At 41.7% G+C, this 15,652-nt stretch overlaps 1 protein-coding gene across 1 annotated transcript in view; it reads right to left on the bottom strand.

Moving 5' to 3' along the window:
- The window catches only part of ITGA9 (integrin subunit alpha 9), a 447,293-nt gene that overhangs the window by 59,754 nt on the left and 371,887 nt on the right, over positions 1-15,652 (bottom strand). Inside the window, exons 22-23 of the mRNA XM_040433941.1 lie at positions 13,164-13,272; positions 10,199-10,306 (exon numbers count right to left, since the gene is read on the bottom strand). Of these exons, the coding sequence (XP_040289875.1) occupies positions 10,199-10,306; positions 13,164-13,272 (217 nt within the window). The remainder of the gene's footprint in view (positions 1-10,198; positions 10,307-13,163; positions 13,273-15,652) is intronic.

The following is a 15,652-nucleotide window of genomic DNA, read 5'->3' as shown; positions in this document are numbered from 1 at the left end:
AGAAGTTTAGAAGCAAATCTTAAACTTTTTAAGAAAATTTCCAAAAACCCACTTTTTAAGGACCAGTTCAGGGCTGAAGTCACTTTGTGGGGCTTACATAAAAGAAAACACACATAAATGGCCCCATTTTAGAAACTACACCCCTCAAGGTATTCAAAACTGATTTTACAAACTTTGTTAACCCTTTAGGTGTTCCACAAGAATTAAAGGAAAATGGAGATGAAATTTCAGAATTTCACTTTTTTGTCAGATTTTCCATTTTAATCCATTTTTTCCCGCTAACAAAGCAAGGGTTAACAGCCAAACAAAACTCAATATTTTTTACACTGATTCTGTAGTTTACAGAAACACTTCATATGTGGTCGTAAAGTGCTGTGCGGGCACACGGCAGGGTGCAGAAGGAAAGGAACACCATATGGATTTGGGAAGGCAGATTTCATTGGGATAATTAAGTTGCCATGTCACATTTGAAGACCCCCTGATGCACCCCTAGAGTAGAAACTCCAAAAAAAGGACGCCATTTTAGAAAATACAGGATAAGGTGGCAGTTTTGTTCGTACCATTTTAGGGTACATATGATTTTTGGCTGCTCTATATTACACTTTTTGTGAGGCAATGTAACAAAAAATAGCTGTTTTGGCACCGTTCATCAGACAGGTTAGATTATGTGGTATTTTTATAGAGCAGGTTGTTACGTATGCGACAATACCAAATATGACTTTTTTTATTGTTTGTTTCAGTTTTACATAATAAAGCATTTTTGAAAACAAAAATTTTTTAGTGTCTCCATATTCTGAAAGCCATAGTTTTTTTGTTTTTTTTGGGGCGACTGTCCTTTGTAGGGGCTCATTTTTTTACGGTACGAGATGACGGTTTGATTGGTATTATTTTAGGGTGCATATGACTTTTTGATCACTTGGTATTACACTTTTTGTGATATAAGGTGACAAAAAATAGCTTTTTTGACACCGTTTTTATTTTATCTTTTTTTACGGTGTTCATCTGAGGGGTTAGGTCACGTGATATTTTTATACAGCAGGTTCTTACGGATGCGACGATACCTAATATGTATACTTTTTTTTAATTTATTTAAGTTTTACACAATAACAGCATTTTTTAAACAACAAAAAAAATCATGTTTTAGTTCTCCATATTCTGAGACCCATAGTTTTTTTTTTTTTTGGGCGATTGTCTTAGGTAGGGTCTGATTTTTGCAGGATGAGATGACGGTTTGATTGGTACAATTTTGGCGTGCGTATAACTTTTCGATCGCTTGGTATTACACTTTGTGAAGTAAGGTGACAAAAAATAGCTTTTTCTACACCGTTCTTTTTTTTTTTTTACAGTGTTCACCTGAGGGGTTAGTTTATGTCATATTTTAATACAGCAGATTCTTACGGAAGCAGCAATACTTAATATGTATACTTCTTTTTATTTATTTAAGTTTTACACAATAACAACATTTTTTTAACAAAAAAATAAATCATGTTTTAGTGTCTCCATATTCTGAGAGCCATAGTTTTTTATTTTTTGGGCGGTTGTCTTAGATAGGGTCTCATTTTTTGTGGAATGAGATGACTGCTTGATTGGTATGATTTTGGGGTGAGTATGACTTTTTGATCGCTTACACTTTTGTAATACACGTTTTGTGATGTAAGGTCACCAAAAATAGCTTTTTTTTTACACAGTTTTTTATTTTTTTTGCTTATTGTTTTATGTAGGGGCTCATTTTTTGCGGGATAAGGTGATGGTTTTATTAATACTATTTTGGGGGCATACGCCTTTTTGATTGATTGGTGTTGCACTTTGTGTGATGTAAGGAGACAAAAAAATTATTGTTTTAGCACAGTTTTTATTAAATTTTTTCTACGGCGTTCGGGTGAGGCGGTGGATCATGTGATATTTTTGCAGAGCCGGTCGTTACGGACCCGGCAATACCCAATATGTCTGGTTTTCTTTTTTTTCTATTTTTTTTTTACAATTTTATGTGTTTTATTTTTGGAATTTTTATATTTTTTTACTTGAAACTTTATTTTTATTTTTATTAGGAAAAACACTTTTTTTTTAAACTTTTTTAAAATGTTTTATTTGTGTCCCACTCTGGGACTTCAACTTCTGGAGTCTGATCCCCTCTGCGATGCATTACAATACAACCTGTATTGTAATGCATTGGCTGTCAGCATTTATTCTGACAGCCTGCCTGTGAGACCCAGCCTAAGGGCTGGATCTCACAGGCTTCGGTAGAAGGCAAGCTCTGATGCCTATGGAAGGCATCGGGTTTTCCTTCTCTGCCATCGGGTCCCCGCCACTGCAGCGCGGGGACCAGATGGGTAAGCGGAGGGCACCAGTACCCTCCGCAAACCCTCTGTATGCGTCGGTCACCCTTTTTCTGGTCCTTAAGTGACGTCCATGTACGTCAAGAGTCCTTAAGGGGTAAAGTATGTTGGTGTTGCTTGTGGCTGCATGGAGAAACAGAAAGGGAAAACATGCCCTTTGTACTACTTTATGGTTGGTCCTTTAAGAGCAGAGAAATTGAATACATCTGACAATACACAGTAGCTTGTAACATTTCAAAAATGATTTGTGTATATTGTGCATACCAGCACGCACACCTACTTCAATTGGAATAAAATGAGTAACACACAAATGAATACATTTTGCATTGCAGAAAGAATAGAAACAGAAACTACAAAAACTACACAGTAAAATTATTTTAGTCCAGAATCTGATATTGTTGGAATTCTGGTAATCTAGCCCCAGTTTCCATGATAGAAATGTAAAATAATCAAGATCCACAAAAGACAAAAATCTAAAGACCAAAAAGACTCCTTAGAAAGGATGCTCTGTTATAGACCATCCCTTGACAATAAGTTGTTCACAAAGTCTTCTTGTGCTGTCTTGTGAAGTCTTCTTCTCTAAGGGGAATTCTGGCAGTAAATGTCAAATTTCCCTGCATTTTATTTTTAATGTTGTTTGCTAAACTGAATCTACAACTACATTTTATACACTTTTTGACAACTATCCCATATATGATAATACACTGCTCAAAAAAATAAAGGGAACACTTAAACAACACAATGTAACTCCAAGTCAATCACACTTCTGTGAAATCAAACTGTCCACTTAGGAACCAACACTGAGTGACAATCAATTTCACATGCTGTTGTGCAAATGGGATAGACAACAGGTGGAAATTATAGGCAATTAGCAAGACACCCCCAATAAAGGAGTGGTTCTGCATGTGGTGACCCCAGACCAGTTCTCAGTTCCTATGCTTCCAGGCTGATGTTTTGGTCACTTTTGAATGCTGGCGGTGCTTTCACTCTAGTGGTAGCATGATACGGAGTCTACAACCCACACAAGTGGCTCAGGTAGTGCAGCTTATCCAGGATGGCACATCAATGCGAGCTGTGGCAAGAAGGTTTGTTATGTCTGTCAGCGTAGTGTCCAGAGCATGGAGGCGCTACCAGGAGACAGGCCAGTACATCAGGAGACGTGGAGGAGGCGTAGGAGGGCAACAACCCAGCAGCAGGACCGCTACCTCCGCCTTTGTGCAAGGAGGAACAGGAGGAGCACTGCCAGAGCCCTGCAAAATGACCTCCAGCAGGCCACAAATGTGCATGTGTCTGCTCAAACGGTCAGAAACAGACTCCATGAGGGTGATATGAGGGCCCGACGTCCACAGGTGGGGGTTGTGCTTACAGCCCAACACCGTGCAGGACGTTTGGCATTTGCCAGAGAACACCAAGATTGGCAAATTCGCCACTGGCGCCCTGTGCTCTTCACAGATGAAAGCAGGTTTACACTGAGCACGTGACAGACGTGACAGAGTCTGGAGACGTCGTGGAGAACGTTCTGCTGCCTGCAACATCCTCCAGCATGACCGGTTTGGCATTGGGTCAGTAATGGTGTGGGGTGGCATTTCTTTGGAGGGCTGCACAGCCCTCCATGTGCTCGCCAGAGGTAGCCTGACTGCCATTACGTACCGAGATGAGATCCTCAGACCCCTTGTGAGACCATATGCTGGTGCGGTTGGCCCTGGGTTCCTCCTAATGCAAGACAATGCTAGACCTCATGTGGCTGGAGTGTGTCAGCAGTTCCTGCAAGACGAAGGCATTGATGCTATGGACTGGCCCGCCCGTTCCCCAGACCTGAATCCAATTGAGAACATCTGGGACATCATGTCTCGCTCTATCCACCAACGTCACGTTGCACCACAGACTGTCCAGGAGTTGGCAGATGCTTTAGTCCAGGTCTGGGAGGAGATCCCTCAGGAGACCATCCGCCACCTCATCAGGAGCATGCACAGGCGTTGTAGATAGATAGACTCTGTTTTTTCACCACAGATAAGATGCACACTAAACTTCATTAGAGATCTGCCGTTCCAACATTAGAATTGGCTGAAGTGCAGATGCTCCTGCTTCCCCCTGCCTTCCCTCAGAATCGCCAATCCAACCCAGTATACAACAACAAGCCAATCACGGCAAGCAATGTACCGGTATTTTCTGTGCACACTGCATACAAAGCCTGCTTGGATTGGGTGGGTCAGCTCTCCCTGCCTGCCTAGCCCTCCCTGTTTCAGCACGCCGTATACCGGCATATAAGACGACCCCCGACTTTTGAGAAGATTTTCATGTGTTAAAAAGTAGTCTTATACGCAGGAAAATACAGTAATTATAGTTGGTTTGTTTGCGGAGTCCCGAAAAACACCTTTAAATTGATGCTGTACTAACAGCACTTTACAGAAGCCCTGGTGTAACAGCTTTAAAATTTGATTGTTCTTGTTTAATCAAGTTTTTGCAATTGCCTATTATTTGCTGAGGTGTTATGAAAGCCCAGGTTGCTTTGATAGTGTCCTTCAGCTTGTCTGCATTGTTGGGTCTGGTGTCTTTCATCTTCCTCTTGACAATACCCCCATAGATTCTCTATGGGGTTTAGGTCAGGCGAGTTTGTTGGCCAATCAAGCACAGTGATACCATGGGTATTAACCCAGGTATTGGTAATTTTGGCAATGTGGGCAGGCGGAAAATGAAATTAACTTGAAGAGGGAAGCAGCAGAGGGAAGCATGAAGTGCTTTAAAATTTCCTGATGGCTGCACTGACTTTGGACTTGACATAACACAGTGGACCAACACCAGCAGATTATACAAAAGACACCAGCAGATGCCATGGTTCCACAAACCATCATTGACTGTGGAGTTGGACCTGAAGCAACTTGGATTGTGTGCCCTCCACTATTCCTGTACTCTGGGACCTTGATTTCCAAATGAAATGCAAAATTTACTTTCATCTGAAAACAGGGCTTTGGACCACTGAGCAACAGTCCAGTTATTTTTCTCCTTGGTAAGAAACTTCTGATGTTGTCTCTAAGTAATTTGTGGCATTATACAGGGAATGTGACTGTTGTAGCCCATGTCCTGGATAAATCTGTGTGACTCTTGAAGCACTGACTCCGGCTACAGTCTATTCCTTGTGAATCTCCCACAAATTCTTGAATGACCTTTTCTTGAAAATCCTTTTAAAGCTGCAGTTATCCCTGTAGCTTGTGCACCTTTTTCTACTCAATTTCCATTAATAAACTTGGATACAGCACTATGGGAACAGCCAGCTTCTTTAGCAATTACTTTTTGTGGCTTAATCTCCTTGTGCATGGTGTCAATGACCGTCTTCTGGACAACTGTCAAGTCAGCAGTCTTCCCCATGGTTGTGTATCCTACTGAACTAGAATGAGGGACCATTTAAAGGCTTAGGAAACATTTGCAAATATTTTGTGTTGATTAGCTGATTAGAGTGTGTCACGGTGTGGTTCACTGTGAAAATTGTGGTGCCATGTAGTTTGGCTGCATGCTCTCTCATGTACTGGCTGCAGGATGACACCTGTGTTTGCTGGTTGCTTGGGCTGTGTGCTGGCTGTGGCGTTGTGTGTGAACTGTTGCCTGTGTGTGTCTCCCCATTTGCCTTGCCTGATCTTCTGTACCTGTTCTGTGTCATTGATGTTGTATCATGTCTGTTCCATGTATAGCTTGGCAGTGCTCAACTGCTTCTGATCCTGTCTGTTCCATGTATAGCTTGGAAGTACTTAACTGCTTCTGATCATATCTGTTCCTTGTCTAGCCTGACAGTGCCTTACTGCTTCTGATCTAGTCTGTTCCATGTCTTGCCTGCAGTGCCTTACTGCTTCTGTTCCTGTCCTGTGTATGTCTTGCCTTTGTGAGAGGGCTCCTAAGTTTCTGGAGGGAGGATATCTAGTCTGTGTACAGGTCTGCCTGTGGCCGCCATGCTTCCGTTCCTAATGAGGTCCAGGCATCTGCTTGTGTACTGGTTTCTGTTTGTTTCTCTGATCCATGTCCTGTGTTTGCATGGGTTCCAGTAGTTCTGTTGTCTGTTTCCTCTGGTGCTTGCACCAGCATGGTTCTTTGCAGGTGGCGGTCAAGTGTACCAGGATCATCCTGGAGGTGCGACCAGTGAGCCCTTGGCCAAGTTCAACCCCACCACCAGGGGCTCTGTGAAGAACTGGGCTCACTGGCTCCTTGCCCTCTGGGGTTTTCCTCTGGTATACTGGTTGCAATTGGTTCAGTGGTAGTGCTACCACTATACCCTTGCTGCTGTTACTGAATGTCAATTTATTACATGTGTACTAAAGTATTCTGTTGGTTTCCTGGTCTGTTTCTGCCTGTGTCCTGTTGAAAGACGTTCCGGAGGTCTTTCTGGGCCCCCGGAACGTGACAGATTGTGACACCATGAGTATACAATATTGAATTTTTAACAATATTTAAATTTACTGAGATACTGACTCGGGTTTTCATTAGCTGTAAGCCATAATTATCAACATTAACCCCTTAATGCATAATGCCATACATGTACGGCATTATGCGCCCGCATTTGTATGGAGCGGGATGCCGCAGTGAGTCCACTTCATACGCGGCGTGTGCCAGCTGTATCATACAGCCGGCACCCAGCCACAATGATGGGGAACAGCAATTCTGCTGAACCCAGTCATTTAAAGAGGACCTTTCATCAGTCCAAACATTGTGAACTAAGTATCATGACATATACAGCGGCGCCCAGGGATCTCCCGTTATGTCCTCCAGTATGTTCGGGGACTTGGTTATAGTAGGCGGAAACTTAGGACTCTTCGTTATAGTAGGCGGAGTCTGCCCTTGTTCTCCTGGGAGTCTCCTTCTCCTAGGCTGTAGCGCTGGCCAATCGCAGCGCAGAGCTCACAGCCTGGGAGATAAAACCTCCCAGGCTGTGAGCTCTGCGCTGCGATTGGCCAGCGCTACAGCCTAGGAGAAGAAGACGCCCAGGAGAACAAGGGCAGTCTCCTCCTACTATAACCAAGTCCCCGAACGTACCGGAGGGCATAACGGGAGAACGAAGCAGCGCCCAGGGATAATAGTAAGTGCAGTGAGATCCCTGGGCACTGCTGTATATGTCATGATACTTAGTTCACAATGTTTGGACCGATGAAAGGTCCTCTTTAACCCTTCAGATGAATCAATCAACGCTGATCGTGGCATCTGTGGAGCTCTGATAGTTTACCATGGCAGCCTGGACTCTGCCTTCCATGGTAAGCTTCTTGCTGCTGTGTGCACGAGACACATTGCAGCAGAGAGCATGTGGAAATCCTATTCACCCTAATAGATCTTTATTAGGTTGAATAGGACAAGGATTCAAAAGGTCCCAGGTTCTAATAGTTAATAAACAAAAGGTAAAAAACAAACACCAAAACTATCAAAAGTTTAAATCATCCCAATTTTACATATAAAAATATATATAAACAATAAACAAAATAAACACATTAGGTATCGCTGCATCCGAAAATGTCTGAACTATTAAAATATATTTAAAAAAATTCCTGTGCTATAACGGATTTTTTTTTTTTTAAAAACACGCGTTTTGCCATTTTTTTGTCATTTTGTCAATGAAATAATTGAATAATAATTAATAATTGAATAAGTCTTACACAGCGCAAAAATTGTACCAATAAAATCTACAGTTACACAAAAAACAAGCCCTCCTACAGCTCTATTTTTTTTTAAGTAATTAAACAAAATAGAAACTATACATGTTTGGTATCGCCACAATTATATTGAGCCACAGAATAAGGAGGTCAGGTCATTTTTAGCGCACAGTGAACACCATGATGTCAAAACCCCCAAAACCTTGGTAGAATTGTGCTTTTTTTCAATTCTACCACGCAGATAATCCTACATCCCATGTGCCTAAGTACTCTGCTGCTAGCTTGGCAAGAAAATGTTATAAAGATGACTGTTCCTCTTCACCCACACCTACAAAACCATAGTTGAGAACTTGTGGACCCCCATCTCGTAGGTTGTGGTCACAGCTTCAGATACAATTGGTACTAATCTAATCCAGAAACTCACAGTCCATGTGTACAGCAAAACTATAATCCTACTGCACTTTCCCTAGTGTCTCAGCTTAAACCTACTAGTGGGTTAAATGGAGATATGTCTGCTTAACTGTCTTCTTCTAAACAATTCAAGCTGTTTTAATCAATACAGATACACTCAGATTCCTTTCAGACATCTAAGACTTTGGCTTCTATCCAATAACTAATCCCTTGTTAAGAGATTTTCCAAGAGACCTTATACTGCCTAAAAAGAGACCACTGATGGACATCAGAGCTATTCCTGCTTCCAGCCTAGAGTATTTTTTTTTTACTATAGTTATGCTTTTACATTTGCTTCATTTCAAACCCAGTTGTCAAACTCCACAGCAAAACAAAAAGAAACAGCAGGTAAATTGCATACAGACGGATGAGAGTGCTGAAAAACATCTCTCACAGGGCACATGAAGTTTTAATAATGAACATTAATAACCCATATCACGATATATTACTGTGGATGAAGCACCATCTGTTTACAATATGGTCTGAACACAGTGTGGTATAACTTATATTTGCATGAGTGCAGATTAGTTTCACAAAGAATATTGCATATGTGAGATAATAATCCTATTTTGTACTAACATGGCTTTTAAGTGGAACTTATTAAGAGGACAGTCACTGATAGAAAGGTTACTCCACTATTAACTGGTTGCAAATGTTTTCTTACATTTCTTATTGAAGGATCATAACTTGAAATTATGGCTAAAGTTAAGGGGCACCTTAGACTTCTTTGAAAGTCTAAACACAACCTAAATTTTGGACAACTCAATTGAGAATGGCCTGGACTAGTTTTGATGCTCCGCTGAAGTTCTGACACAGAGTTCTCCATTGTGGCCTACCATAACTCTGCAATACGGCTGTCTATGTCTGCATTTGTACCAAGTACCTGAATTACTGGGCCTTCAATCTGTCATACACGAATATAATATAAATGTTCACCCATTTGGCTACAAAGAACGTTGAAAAAATACAGCAGACATATTGTTTATGAGTCTGATGTATTCGTGAGGAGAGGGTTTCCCTCACTACACCACTCACAGCAGTGACTGACAGACTGTCTTATAAAGGGCAGCATATTAAGAGGGTTTCCAGGAGTTCAATATTGATAGCACCCTCACCGATCAGCTGTTTGAAGAGGCTGCGGCACTCCTCACAGCATGCCAAGCATAGCACTGTACACTGTATAGTGGCTGCGCTTGTTATAGCAGCCCAGGCCCATTCATTTGAAGTAAACATGAATACTGAACACCTAGAAAACTCCTTTAAGCTGATAGAACTGGACCATGTGTTGTAGTAATTAGTTTGGCCTATATGTGCCTACCACACTACTGGACTTGCTGTTGTAGGGATTGTTAACATCTACACTACATATTTCCATTGTTCTGCTATTGGAAGAACAAGACAACAAACATAATAGAAGCGCAGGGCCATTTCATAAGTGGGGGTCCATAAGGGGTCCATCGAGTTTCAAGATCAATGACTGAGGCTTATAAAGTGCTGAAACATTGTTTGTCCCATCATTAGGTTGTTGTATGTGATACTGTTTCGCTGATATGGTAATAGAATATAACTGCTGTAGACAGGTAAGGACATCGTCATGTGCCATATTCAGGCATGTCACTGCTGCTTTTGAAAACAGCAGCAGGAGTACTGGAGGAGTGCACAAGAAAATGGGGCTGGAGTGATGCATGAGTATGTGATTTTAACAGATTTTAGCTGTTGTCCAAGAATTTTTATTATCTCAGACAACCACTTTAACATATAATTACATTAAAACACTATACTTACTATAACATCTTGGATAAGGAACATCTCGGCTCCAGAAGCAGACAGATGATTAGGAAACAAAATTGTGATGGATGATCCAGGCAAAGTGCTAGGTCCAGCATTGTAAACCTGAAATAATTGATCACATTTTTTAATGCTAACATTCAAGAACTGCATAAAAGGGGTTGTGCCATAAACCACTTTTCACTGTAAAGCTTTCATCACTTACTCCTTCCATAGTTTTTGTTTATTTTTCAATTTATCTAATTTGCAGTTTTCTCTTATCCACCATGCTTGAATTCTGCTTTCTAGTTTGTCATGTGTCTACTGTCCCATCATGCCTTAGGGCAGTGAAATGTGTCCTGACATCAAAAGATCATGTGACACTATGCCCCTTGTTCTCACCAATGACACTTCCTACGTCCTACATTACAAGGCTCCAATGCAAATGTAACCTACAGCAACTGAATATCAAAACAGATTTGCCAAAGGGTGCAATGGTACGCTAATAACAAGTGGCGTACATACAAAAGTAAGGGTCCCATAGCAAGGATCAAACCAGGCCCCCCACACAGGACAGACGGGTTTCTGCCTGAACCCTTTTCAATGACCCTTGGGCCATTTTTCCACTGCCTCGTTTGCTAAAAGTTGTTCATTTAGAGGGTAGAGTCCTGACCAAGTTTTTACCTCCAGTAGAAGAGGAGATAATCCCAACTAAGACTGGGCCCCCTCTTGCCCTGGGCCCAATAGCAGTCGCATGGTCTGCCGCTATGGTAGTTATGCCCCTGCTAATAACTTAAAATAAGTCAGTTTTGAGAAATGGTGGTATTTGAGAGAAAGTGATTTAACAGCAATGTCTGTCTGTCTACTTTAAGCTAAATTCCTTTCTGCTAACATGAATTACGCAAGTAAAGATAAACACACAACCACAAGTATAAAATGAACATATACAGTATGATACAATACATGTAGAATACTAGCCAATCAAGCTTACCATCTAAAAGATTCTATCATTTTGGGAACAGAAACTCTTATTCTTTCCCTTCTACAAGGAAGGAGCCAGATGTTTCATGACTTCTCAAAAACAATCAATTGAATTGTATTCGTATGTAATACACAGAAGGGGGTTTCCAGCACATATGGTTTTGACCATAGGTGATGAAAAACATATTCAAATGCTTGGCATTCCTGCCTAATCTAACACCCCAGATTGTGGTCAATTGTAATGAAATTGCTAGTAATTCATCCAACCCCCTGTTTACTATGTAGCAATAAAAATATGTTTAGAGGCTAGTTTAGAAAAGTGGTATGGAAATGAATGTCTGACCCAACAGCTATGATCCTGCAAGCGTTAAACTGACAAGGTTAATAACAGTACACAGATAAGTACAGTATCTACAACCCACACAATTGGGCACATTTACTAATCCTCTCCCAGAATCAAGCTAGACTAGCCAGGTGGAAACCACATTTATCAGAATGGGGCACATTTAATTTCATGCAACCTGCTAAACAAGTTATGCACTTTTATTTATGCCACCTCATTGCTGTCAGATTTACAACTATTTTTTATACCAAAAAGGGTGTATATCTTTATTTGTTATCATTATTTAGTTGTATATTTTACAACTCCTCTTGTTCACGCCCTTTATCTACACACTGTTGTGAAAGGTGCCAAAGTATCTAAAACACATCAGGAATTTGGCACACACAATTACTACCACTTTTAGTGCAAATTTGTACATTTACTAAGTTTTTAGACACTTTTAGACACCTTTTGTGACTCTTCCAACAAAGGAATGTGGCTTCACGGGACGAACTCACTGTGCTGAAACATACAGCAAAAATGTTGGCGCATGGTTCTGCTGTAATGTAAAGCAACTATTGGATGGTGCAAATTTAGACTATACAGTCTAAAATGCAACACATTTATCGTCCAGGGTCAGCCACTAAGATAAATCTGGACTGTTTGAATGAGAATATTAATATAAGAATAGTCTTGTTACACAAACACACGGTATCTGGCTCTCTTCTTTGTATTAGCTTCACATTCTTGTTTTTATATCTTTCTGCTATGCTTTTTTTGTAGCAGTTGTTTTCTATAATTTTAAAAGTGAACATATGCTACAATTTCTTCAAGTTCTTCCAGTGCTGGGAAAAAATTCCTGTGGTCACTACTGTTTGGTAACAGAGCTTAAACATTGGACACGTTCCCTTGCCTGTTCCCCAGCCTCAATTGATTCTGAAATAATAGTTGTTTTCCGTATGGATTTTTTTGTGTGCCATTGTATACCTATATGCAAAGGGTTTATTTCATTGCAAAATACCACTTCACATTCAGACAAATGGTGTCTGAGTGTAGCAGAGTTCCTTTTACCAAGGCTAGTGCCTCATTCATGCAATTAGTTTATTGTTAGCGCTTGCCCTTATGGAATCTAAGTATAGGGATTTGCTCAATAACTTTTTACTGTATATTTACAGTGCTGTACTGACAATTCGGCATTCCTTACCAAATGTCTGAAAAGTGTTCAGATGTGAATTTACACCTAAAGTAGTGTCTGCTACTTTCCTTAGCAAATGTGGTGGCTCAGGCCTGGTCTCTGTTATGCAGGATGGAAAAGAAAGTCCTGTTGACATGCATAACGGAAAACAGACGGATCCGTTATGCTTGACCATAGACCTCTACTATGACGGATCAAAACAGAATGCCTCTAAAGGTTTCCGTTTTGAATTCTGTTATTTTCCGTTATAACAGAAAGCAATTACGGAATACATAATGTTGATGAGAACCTGCCCTAACTATACAGTCCCCCAGTGCACATTTACATCAGATGACATCTTTGCCAATGACAAGGTGGTGTGTAGATGTCAGGATGAACGGCAGCAGCAAATTTATCCACAGACACAGTATGTGCAGCTAAACTAAAAAGAAATGTATTTCACAGTATTTGTCACAAATATTATTAAATCACAAAATAAAGCAGACCTGAAATGTGAAATTAAGTGGCTGAAAATGACATTCCTGATCCTGGAGGAGAATGAAGTTCGAAGCCTCCACTGTATCACCATACACAAAAGAGGATGGGGACACAGTCCTGAATGAAAGAACAAAAGACTCCAATGAATATCTGCTGTGCACTGCAGTCATGAAATACCACTACATGAATAACATTAAATGAGTACATTTATATTACACTCACCAGTGGTGCATGCTGTACCTGCACAGCCTACAGATGTGTCCTTCCTTACCTTTCCTCTTTGCCCTTGTGGAGCACGATCACCAGCTTTGGGAAACCTGATTTTGTGATACTCTGTCAGGAGATGTTTATGTGTGGCCACCCAGTGGTTGTGATGTGCATTGCAGCCTGTTAAAGGTTTTGCTAACATATTGCACTGAATTATGTTATGAGAAACTGGAATTCTAAACAAAATTTGCGGAAGGTTAAGGGTGGACACATCTGTAGACCACATATTTAAAAAATATGTTGAATTTATGCTATGGTTTAAGCATTGAACATATTTACCTGCAAAATTGGAAATATATCAGTTTCACTGGCATTTAAATGTGCACATAGAAATAAACATGTTCAGGAACACAGAGGTCACAGTTAGGGTATGTTCACAAGGTTTAAAGGGATTCTTGGGGAATTATCAGTACCTACAACCTGCCTCTCTAAACGGTAGATTCATAACTTGTCCCAGCCTCACCAGTCCTCCACCCTGCCTCTGCTGTGTCTATGTTTTGGTTCCTGCAGTGTTAACACCTGGCACAGTATGGGAATGATCACATGCTCCCCTGCAGCCAATGATTGGCTTCAGTGGTGACATGCTGCTTGTGGCCACATCACAGCTGAAGCCAGTCATGGTCAGCAGTGCAGCATCTGACCATGCCTATGCTGCACTGGGTGTCAATACTGCAGGGACCGGAACATGGACACAGTGGAGGCAGCATGGAGGACTAGAGAGGCAGGGAGCGGGTAAGTATGAATCTTCTATTTGCTAAAACTAAAAAAAATTATTCTTAAAGAACCCCTTTAAAGTTCACCCTGATTCAGTGCATGAAAAGCCGGGCCAATCCACATCACATTGTTTCCAATAGGAATCTGCATAGTTGTTTTTATCACTAGTTTTTCTGTGCATATGTGATCAAGAAGGGACATGGTGGACATGAAACTATGTGCGGGTAGCCACATGTAGATTAACCTTATTGAATTGGGATAATCTACAGTTAGTTCTGCAACATAATAAACCACAAATCAGCAGCAGATTCTGAGGGCCAGACACAGAGAGGTGCGTATTTCTAAAGAAATCATCATACCATTTTAATGTGCTTCATCTTGACTTTAAATGCCTAATTATCATATTTTACAAAAGCCTTTTAATGGGGTTCTGCACTTTGTTTAAACTGATGATCTATCCTCTGTATAGATCATCAGCTTCTGATCGGCGGGGGCCCGACACCCGGGACCCCCGCTGATCAGCTGTTTGAGAAGGCAGCGGCGCTCCAGCAGCGCCGCGGCCTTCTCACTTTTTACCGCAGATCTAGTGACGTCACTACTAGCATCAACTGGCCCTGACGGGCTAAGCTCTGTTCACTTGAATGGAGCTTAGCCCCGCCCAGGCCAGTTGATACTATTCGTGATGTCACTGGGCCTGCGGTAAAGAGTGAGAAGGCCGCGGCGCTGCTGGAGCGCCGCTGCTTTCTCAAACAGCTGATCGGCGGGGGTCCCGGGTGTTGGACCCCCGCCGATCAGAAGCTGATGATCTATCCAGAGGATAGTTCATCAGTTTAAACAAAGTGCAGAACCCCTTTAAGGGGTATGTATACAGGGCATGAAAGATCCAACCTGTTGTGTATATAATCAGTTAAAATTAATTTGCAAAATATGACATAGCTATGTAACAAAGCTAGAACCAGTCCTGTACCTCACATGGATCCAGATATCTCCATTCATTGTTCAAATTGCTCTGCTAGATGTACTTTAAGCTAGCAGCCCCTTGGGGTGGGGGGGATTGGGACAGACCCTTACTTTCAACCAAGCAGCAACCCTTAGGGCACGGGCTCTTTTGTTTATCATAACACGCTGCTGGGCAGAGGCTTCCGCCCGGCAGTGTGTTCAGTGACGTCACCGGCTCTGATGGGCGGGCTTTAGCGCTGCCCTAGCAATTTTACTGGCTAGGGCAGCGCTAAAGCCCGCCCATCAGTGCTAGTGACGTCACCGGGCTTCCTGGCAGCCCCATGGAGAGCCCGGTTCGTCAACGGAAGTCCTAAAAATGCCTTTGCCCTGCGAGATTTAGTGCAGGGCAAAGAAGAGCATCGGAGCATGAAATGCTCAGATGCTCAAGTCAGTGGGGCTGCCTGGGTGAAAATGGGGATATGTCCAGGTTCAGCTCTGAACCCGGACAACCCCTTTAAGGGATGCGTCCATTCTGCTGTAGCTGCAGGAAGTTGAAGGATGGCACTCAGCATGTGCA

The sequence above is a fragment of the Bufo bufo genome, chromosome 5 (assembly GCF_905171765.1).
Source record: "Bufo bufo chromosome 5, aBufBuf1.1, whole genome shotgun sequence".
Lineage (NCBI taxonomy): Eukaryota > Metazoa > Chordata > Amphibia > Anura > Bufonidae > Bufo > Bufo bufo.
Note: the sequence above shows the minus strand (reverse complement) of the source record. Positions and strands in the feature narration are given on the sequence as shown.